Source organism: Myotis davidii, unplaced genomic scaffold (genome assembly GCF_000327345.1).
Source record: "Myotis davidii unplaced genomic scaffold, ASM32734v1 scaffold235, whole genome shotgun sequence".
NCBI classification, from domain to species: Eukaryota; Metazoa; Chordata; class Mammalia; order Chiroptera; family Vespertilionidae; genus Myotis; species Myotis davidii.
The window spans coordinates 3,358,217-3,368,328 of NW_006287462.1; the positions used below are offsets into that span (position 1 = coordinate 3,358,217).

The window sequence follows — 10,112 nt, forward strand, 5'->3', positions numbered from 1 at the left end:
TCCTAAAGGGAGAAGATAGAGGTGGAAAGCAACAAACTGGAACCTCACCTTTTGTTCCGTTCCTCCCTCCTCATCCCCCATCCAAAGAGCACAGCTTGAAAAACCACTAGAACTTGTCTAATTAAAAAAATGCTTATTAAAAAACTATTCTTTTGTGCTCTCTCATGTAGGAACTTTGTGTAAAAATAGAGGCACTTTAGTTGTACAGTGATTTTTAAGTACAAAGGAAAATGCTCTGGAATAAATTTCTTGTTTCAGCAATAAAAGAGTTAATACACTAAGCAGCAGAGACTGATACTGTGAGGGATAGTGCTTTCTGTCAGTTGTGGTTTAAGGAAAGGGGGTAGTGTTCTGCATTTGAAAGGGCTTTAATGAATGCTGTCAGTGTTTGTGAGAGCTAATGGTCAGTATGGGAAAGGAGAGCAGAGGAAAGTGGGCTAGCTGCTTCAGGATAGGTGGATGAGTTTGCTCTGATTGAACGGAATGTTCCACCGTGTTTCATCTTTATTCATTATCCTTTGTTCTTTATAATCTGACATCGTGGTGTAAAAGTAAATGTAGATATATATGTGAATGTGATTTATTTTCTTTTCAATCTGTTTATTGTGTACAGCAGGGCATATACTTCTCTTGTCTTGGTTGGATGCACAGATCTGTGTGCAGTGCTTTTTGCCCGTTGCCTAGACGATCACTTGGTTTCTCTGAGGATGTCTGGTTCTCGTAAAGAGTTTGATGTGAAGCAGATTTTGAAAATCAGATGGAGGTGGTTTGGCCATCAAGCATCATCTCCTAATCCTACAGTTGACAGCCAGCAGGGAGAATTTTGGAATCGAGGACAGACTGGAGCAAACGGTGGGAGAAAGTTTTTAGATCCATGTAGCCTACAATTGCCTCTGGCTTCAATTGGTTACCGAAGGTCCAGCCAACTGGATTTTCAGAGTTCACCTTCTTGGCCAATGGCATCCACCTCTGAAGTCCCTGCATTTGAGTTTACAGCAGAAGATTGTGGCGGTGCACACTGGCTGGATAGACCAGAAGTGGATGATGGCACTAGTGAAGAGGAAAATGAATCTGATTCCAGTTCGTGCAGGTCGATGATTTTCTTACTGTTAGAAATGGGGGGGTGGGGTATATTCTCTATAATGTTTTAAGATAACTTAGTATTATTTAAAATTTATGAATATATGTGTATGTACCTTGTACATACACATATATAATATCTTGGTATGCAGATGTGGGACTTTTGCTAGGTTTTAAGAATATTCTAATATTAATTCTGTAAAATTATAAAGACAACAAATAGCATTCTTTTAAAAATAATCTTGTATTCCATATATAAATCTGGCTCTGCCTTGAAAAGAATATATAATAACAGTTTTATACATCATTGCCTTGTAGTTTGTTTCATTCTTTTACCTTTCTTAATCATAGCAAAACTATTGGAGACATTTCTAGTGTATAAATTTTTTATGACATTTTAGTTTGCAACAGATTATAGAGAGTCATTTTGAAATCTTAATGAAAATGAAAGGTTTTATAAGGAGATAACACGGTAGTTGTCAATAATTTTTTTACACCATGTAGTTGTCAATAGTCTCTTTTTATGGTTATTTCTCTTTGTCTTGTCTATGTTGCAGCTCTCCAGACTAATACAGAGAATACAGTAACATGTCTCTTTCTAAGATGACAGCTACTAATTCCTGTTACCTTCACTTCACTGAAAATTGTGCTATTTAGGGAAATGAGGGACATTCCTTCAGGAGAGTTTAAAGGAATGTAGAGGGCTAGTTGTGGTCAGCTGGTGAAAGGGGGCAAAAGGGAGGGGAAATGAGTTTGAGGGGAGAAAATAAAACATCGGTAATTTCACAATGACTTTATCCATATTCATCCTTGGAACCTGGTTTTATCTTTGAAATGGGTTTTCTTATTAACTAGTATAAACTACTGTACAATATTATGTAACAAGTTAGAACATGAAAGTCACCTTTTCATCTACACTCAAATATTTCAAAATATTTAAAGGCATACATAGCTTATCATTTGTTTAGTTTGATTATGGATTCTTTTTCTTTTAAAATCCTTTGCAGGTTTTGATAACACTTGTAATTTGTATGTTGATTATTAATGTAGGAGATGGAGACAAAATGAGTTCTTATATTCAAATATCTCTTAGGAAAAAAAAAACACCAAATAAATCTTACTTAGGGATATTGACTGCCTTCCCTTCTAACCTTCAGAATATTGAATTTTATAAACTGTGGTGTCGGAATAGTGATGAATACAGACTAATCATCTATTATCATTTGTGTAATGGAGAGAAGGGAATATCTTTACATAAATAACTAGTATATTTTTTTAATTTTTCTTTTTTTAATTTTTAAATTTTTTAATTAGTTTGTGATTTGGCATTATCTTGAGATTAGAGGAAACTAATAATTTTAATATGGAGGTCAATTGAGTTAATGTGGTTTCATTGTTTTGTTTTTGTTTGTTCAATTGGGGGGATTTGGGTGGTATTTGGGGGGGGGAGAGTTGGTAGTTGTTTTGAGATTTGTTGCCATAACAGAATAATTTATATAGTAAAAGGTTCAGGGCTTATCATTTTTGTGGGAAACCAAAGAGTAATCATCTTTCCATTTAAAAATCAATGCAATGTATCAACATTTTAACAAAATTAGACAAACCATTTACCAGCATAAATTATAAAAATCTTAACATGTATCTACTACTGGGAGAGATTTTACATATGTATGTATGAAATTTATATACATGTATAGTCTTGGAAAGGTTATACACACATTGGTTACTGTAATTTACTTCCTTACAACAAAGGTAGTTTGCATAACTAATGATTACTGAAATTAAATTAATCTATTTTTTAGTATCCATATTGAAATAACATCTTGTTGGGATATTCATTATAAAAGAAAAAGATTGCCTTTTACTGAGATTGCTGTATGCATACTTCAAGACTATAAAATTGATATTTCTATTTATAGGAGATGTAAATATAAGAAAATGACATTTTTTAAAAATCTAAAATAAATGTCATTGTTTAAAAAAAATTTAGTCAAAAAGATTGATAAAGTAAATAATAAAGTGGGAGTAAACAGTTCACATCTGCTTTCACCAAACTATTTCTAAAATACCTTTTTCAAAAATAAAATGTACTTAAAATGTCTCTGATTTTTAGATATAAAGGGGAAATATGTCAAAGCGATTTAACATTCTCAATGCTTTCAAATTTCTATCTTAACACCTTATTGCAAAAAAAGGATAAAGCAAACATCTAGATTTTTAGAAATGTCATTTGTGTGTATATTTTTACTTCTTCATTTTTTTTTTAGATTAAATATATCTAATTCTCACATCTTCTTATAGTCTTCTGGCTCTGAGTCTTTGATTTTTGTTATAAGGGTGGATACATTTATTTGACCCTAGCTTTTTGATTAAGTGAGCATCTCTCTATGTGGTTGCTCTTCTACTGTAAACAAATCAAAAACTATCACTGTTAATGTCAAAAGAAGCTACACTGATATCAAATTTTTTATGTAACTTGAAAATGTTTCTTTTTCTTATACAATATTTGCAAATAATAGAAAATATGTAGTAAACATTTTATTTAAGTATACTATAGATATCTTAAAATATTAAAGACACAATGGGGAAATATATATGATACATGGAGAATTTATTTAGGCAGTAATATTTTTTATTTAGACCCCAAAACTTAGATTGAAATTTTCAGTTATTAGGAAAAGGGAAGACCGCTGAGTGGTTTTACATATACAGAGTCATAAGGACTTAGGAGGCAGCCTACATTATTAATATGTTTGATCAGTTGTATAATGGCTAGGAGAAGTATCTGCCTGAGCCTTTGGCTTCTGGTAGTTTGTGCTGCCACAGATCTAAATGATTTTAAAGTTCCTCTTCTTTTATTTTGATCTTGGGTCTATAACCTAGCCACCTTTTCTCCATGGAAGTCATCTAAATCATTACTTTGATATTAAAATACAAATTTTAGTTTTTGTTACACCATGAGAATTTTAGACCCTATGTAATAGAGTTGTCACCTTTCATGTGAACTATAGGTTCCTAAGAGCTTACTTAACTCATGAATTCTTAACAGGGTCAACAAGGTTTACACGTAGCCCACCATGTGACCATAATACAAACACAGTTTACACTTCTCTTGATTTGGCAGCTTTGAAATTCTGTAATTTTTGACATTTTTAATTGGGGGAAATCATTTCAAATTTTATTTGTAAAGTTAGACTTTAATGTCAGACAATTTTTTTCAATATGCATAAAATGTTACTGTACTTTACAAATATTGAAAAATCTATTACAATAAAAGGCTAATATGCAAATTGACTGGACAGCAGAACGACCAGTTGCTATGATGTGCACTGACCACCAGGGGGCAGACGCTCAATGCAGGAACTGCCCCCTGGTGGTCAGTGCGCTCCCATAGGAAGCCCTGAGCCAGGCTCACAGCTGGTGAGCACAGGGGCGGTGGTGGGAGCCTCTCCTGCCTCTGCAGCAGTGCTAAGGATGTCTGACTGCTGGCTTAGGCCCGCTCCCAAGCAGGACTAAGCCATCAGTTGGACATCCCCTGAGGGCTCCTGGACTGCAAGAGGGCGCAGGCCAGGCTGAGGGACACCTGCCCCCCCGCCACGAGTGCACGAATTTTGTGCACCAGGCCTCTAATAATAAAGTAATACAGTTAATACTGACGGGTGCTTACTATGTGAATCAGTGTTCTAAGCATTTTAGTATATGAACTCATTTAGTCTTCACAACAGATTTCTGAGACTGTTCCTGTTATACAGGAAGGAGCAAAAGTAGGTTTACAGTTTTTCATATAGAAAATAATACAATAACTAATAAAAGTACAAGAATAAACAGCTTTCCATACCCACAACTATAAACCTCCTTTTCCCCATCCTGTATTCTAACTTTACAGATGAGGCCAATGAGGCACAGAAAGGCTAAGTAACTTGATCAAGGGCATAAGTAAAATAAAACTACTCTTAAGAAAAACAAATTTTATATTTTTATTACAGTTTTAGGTGTATAGAAAAATTGTTAAGATAGTATATGGTGAGTTCACATATACCCCACACCCAATTTCCCCTGCTATTACCTTATAGTATGGTGCATCTGTTATTAATGAACTAATATTGATATTTTATTGCTAACTGAAGTCTATACTTTACTCAGATTTCCTTAATTTCTACCTAATATCTTTTCTCTGTTACAGGATTCTATCCAGAATAACATGTTACTTTTTTTTTTTAAATTGATTTCAGAAGAAGGGAGAGGGAGAGATAGAAACATCAATGATGAGAGACTATCATTGATCGGCTGCCTCCTACATGTCCCTTAGTGGGGATTGAGCTTGCAACCCTGGCATGTGCCCTGACCAGGAGACAAACTGTGACCTCCTGGTTCATAGGTCGATGCTCAACCATTGGGCCACGCCAGGCAGCCAGGCAACATTGTTACATTCCCATAGCAATGCCCCATCTTTCATGTCTGACAGTTGTAATGTACTAGTATGTCATCATTCGCCTTATTGTTTGTGTTTTTGTTTTGTTTTTTATTGATTTCAGAGAGAAGATGGAAAAGAGAGAGAGAGGTAGAAACATCAATGATGAGAGAGAATAATCGTCTGCTGCCTCCTGCATGCCCCCTACTGGGGATTGAACCAGGAACCTTGGCATGTATCCTGAATTGAACTGTGACTTCCTGGTTCATGGGTCAATGCTCAACCACTGAGTCACACCAGCCTAGTAACTTTCCTGGTTTTTTATTATTTCGGCAGTTTTAGGAGTACTGGTCAGATGTTTTGTAGAATGTCTTGCTCAATTGGGATGTGTCTGATGTTTTTCTCATAATTAGACCGGGGTTATGAGCTTGGAAGACCACAGGGACAAAGTACCGTTTTCATCACATCATATCAAAGATGCATACTACTGTCAATGTAAGAAACATTCAAGCCTGTGAAGAATTTTTCCGAGTTTATTTGAGCCAAAATGTTGACAAATGCTGGGAAGCGAAATCACAATGGATTGAGATAATGCTCTGGAGAATGGCAGTTTTACACCTTTATACATTACAATCAAAAGAGAAGATGTAAGTGGATTACATGAAATCCATTGGTGATGGATTAGAGAGGCAGGAGAAAGCAAAGCGGAAGAGGAGGAGAAATTCTGGGATTGGATAAAAAGTAAAATGGTAGACACCCCTTTTTTTAGGTGGGTGGAGGATAGTTAACGGTCAACGATTAACTCCATAACAGTGAGGGGATTTGTGGACTCCACAAAACAGTGCCTGTGCTTTGAGGGATCCAGTAAAAGGAAAATTGCTTTGATATTCCAACAATATGTTATAGTAGGTGCAAAAAGACAACAGGCTCAGTTAAGGTCAAGATTGACCTTTGTCAGGAAAGATACCAGCCTAGGACATGACTACCCACCATAAACTTATTTTAATTTATAAAGTTTTCATTTCAGACCATCCTATGTGGTTAGTTTAGGTCTCTGGGTTTATAAGGCCGCCACACAGGCCGTCCCTGAGCTAGTCAGGATAGCATGTGGCCCCTTTTAGTCCACACTACCAACTTGACTTACCACTGGTATTGACCTTGATCACTTGGAAATAGCTGCATTTTGAGCCCAAACAATTAATATGTAGATTTCATGCTTCCATACCAGTAGGCAGTTCTCTGTGACTATTTATTTAATCACCTTTTCAACTTGCATTAACATAATAGTTAATGATTTATTCTAACCAGTGTCACCTTCTCTCCCCGGTTAATTTTCTTAGCCTGGTTCTTGAAAATAGCAAACCAGGCTGGCTTACAGGTATATTCTCTTGACACAGCCACAACCCTTTATCCAGTCAGCAGACCTGTCTTTTTGGTTACTTGTTACTCTGTGTTTCAACTACAGATATCCTTGAAGTCTATTTCTTGATAAGATGATTTGCTATTCTTTGACTCAGCCTGAAGGCATTTAGGTCCTCCTTCTCTCCCAGCAAGGGGTTATCTTCATTATAATCAGCTTTTCTCCAGAGCTATCTCCATTGTCTTGACCCTCTTGTTGTCTCTACATCTCTTTGTTTAAACCAGTCTATTAATTCTGGTTCAGTTTGAAATTTAAAAATGTCTACACTTCCACATGTGAAGTATTTTGTTTCCAGAGATGGCAAAGAAGTTGAACTATAATGTACTTGTATCTAGGACAGATATATGGCATGGTCTTCCCTTATACATATATACCCAAGTCATAATAGAGATTCCCTTGACATAAGCTATGGAACCTCGTCCCAGAAAACACTGTGTGTGTGTGTGTGTGTGTGTGTAATATTTTGTATATAGTTCAAGGAGTTCATGAACCCCCTAATACCTATCTGTATGCTATATCAATCACCATTCTTAATTTTAAGCAACTGACATTGAGTGACTGACTTAAATAGAATAAGAATTTATTGGAATCATGTTCTTTCTAGAACTGCTGGGAAAGCTGAAGCAACAGCTTAGGGAAAAGGATAGGCACCACAGTTGCACAGCTGGCCTTTATAATTCTAAAATGTTAAGGCAGAAGAACCTATCTTTATGTCACTTATTATATTTTACTTTTATACATTTTTAGAATTATATGTATTAGGCATGAAAGCAATCACACATGACATATACACTTATATGCACATTGCCCTGTAATTTGGTCATTTAACTTTAGGGAGTATATTATTAGAGATTAGATTAAAATGCCATAACAAAAAGTTTCAGAAATACGGCAGCTCAAACGAGATAGAAGTTTATTTCTCTGCCACCTAACAGATGGCAAGTGGCTCAGGGCAGCTAGGTAGCTCTGCTTCACAGGTTCAACTCAGAGACTGGGATTCCTTCCATATTGTGTCTTCCTTTCTTTATGGTCAAAACTTACTCAGTTCCCCTCTGCATTCTAGCCTGTGGGAAAGGACAAAGACCAAAAAGGAGGACATTAATCAAATAACACAAGTTAGATATATCAGTTCTGCTCACATTTCATTGTTGAAAACCCAGTCCCATGACCACAGCTAGTTGTAAGAAACTCAGAAATGTATTCTCTACCTGAGTGTGTAGCTGTGTCCAGCTAAAACTCACTAATGTTGTACAAGTGAAGAATTGTTTAGGGGTTAAAATCAGCAGTGCAAGAGGTGAAGACAGCTGAATAAAACTCTTCCGAGTTCTTTGGATTTAATTTTTCAATCAGTTTTTTTTTTACCATATTGCATCATATTTTTGTCATAGAGACATTGGAAAATAGAGTAGGCAAAAATGAAAACATCTGATTTCCCTGCCACCCCAAAATAATCATTAACAATTTGGGGAAGTGTACTTCCAGTATATTTTCTAAACATACACAATAACAAGTGTGTTTTTAGAATAAAAATCTGAATCTTATTGTTACATACTTTTTTTGCAACCTGCTTTTTTGGCCCTAATATATATATTAATTAGGACTCTGTTTGAAAAAGACCGAAGTCCAGTTCAACTAACTTAAGCAAAAGCTAGAAACTTTTGCTTTATGTAAGTACATTGAGAGTCCATGAACAGAGCCTAGCTTCAGACATCTGGCCGGATCCAGATACTCAAATAAATCCAGAAATCTGTTTTTCTCCCTCTCTAGATTCTGTTTTCCTTTGTGATGGCATTTTCTCATGTGGCAGCAAAAAAGCCACTAGCAGCTTCAAGTTTTCTTTTTATCAGCTTAGCAAACTCAGTGGGAAGAGAGTGACTTTTTAAAGAACATCAACAAACATCTTGAGATTAATTCTGATTGACCTTGTTTGGATCATGTGTCCACCCAAACCAATCATCAACAAATTCATTTTCTAGTCATTTCTGAGAATGTAATATAAAGTATAAGAAATGTAATACAAAATATAGAAACCCTAGGAAAGAACTTGATTTATTTACTTCACTTTATCTTGTCCTAGAAAGGATTTGTAGCTTATTAAAATTAGTTTTTCTAATTTTCTCTCATCCTTAGATTATTAATATTCATAATCATTTGTCAGTATATTGACAGAATAAAACAAATTATGTGCTATTAAAAATGTTTTAAATCTTCAAATTATTATTCATCAAAGCTACCATTATTTGTTTTTGTTTATGTTTTCTGTTAGATTCTAATTCTCACTTAGTTGTGTAAGCAACATATATACATTTCTCAGTACATTTTTATGTTTATGATCTTAAATGTAAAGTTGAGTATATAATACTGGATTTTCCAGGTCATCACACCAATAATATTCATAGTATACAGTACATCCTTTCTAGAAAATATATATTTTGCCTTCATTATTATTATTGACAGTTATCTCCAAGAACATTTTTTTAGGGCCCATATTTGTTTGGCACTGAAAATGCACTGGGCTGGGAGGATTTAGTAGAAATATGTATTAGTCAGGCACTGCTAGCTTATATCTCAATCCAATGTCAGAGTTCCATGAGTACAGTCTATGGGAGTGTTCTTATTTGAGTGCATTTTACCTCTTCCTTCATCTGAGTTCTCAGTCCTGTCCATTCAACTCAGGAAGGAGAGAGAGAGAGAGAGATAGAGATAGAAATGAGAGAGAGAGAGGGAGAGAGAGAGAGAGAGAGAGAGAGAGAGAGAGAGAGAGAGAGAAGAGGGAGGGAGGAAGGGAGGAAGGAAGGAAAAGGCATACCTGCTCTTAGCCACATTAGCCTGGGGTTGACACAGTTCATTCCATCATAAGTCCATACCTATCTGCAAGAAAGGCTGGGAAATGTAGTCTAGCTATAGTATTACCAGGAGGAAAAGAAAAAGCTGTTTTGTTGAACACATAGCAATCTGTATGGCAGCCCTGTTTCTGCCACCAACAAATTCTATGACTTCTAGCAAGGTACTTAATCTCCTTGGCTTCAGTTCCCTTTACTTTAAAACATCCAGTGATTTTTTTAGTCAGGATATTAGATATTTATATTAAGAAATTCTCTTAAGATATAGTGAGACTTGATTCAACAAAGCATTTGTCAGAATCATAAAATGCTTAAAAATGAACCTGATGAGAAATGAGAACTTAGTTATGGCACAGTT

At 35.4% G+C, this 10,112-nt stretch overlaps 1 protein-coding gene across 1 annotated transcript in view; it reads left to right on the plus strand.

The window, feature by feature from the left end:
• Positions 1-308: 308 nt before the first annotated feature.
• Positions 309-10,112, plus strand: part of KLHL5 (kelch like family member 5) — a 50,479-nt gene continuing 40,675 nt past the window's right edge. Inside the window, exon 1 of the mRNA XM_006759286.2 lies at positions 309-1,090. Within this exon, the coding sequence (XP_006759349.1) occupies positions 708-1,090 (383 nt within the window). The 5' untranslated portion in view covers positions 309-707. The remainder of the gene's footprint in view (positions 1,091-10,112) is intronic.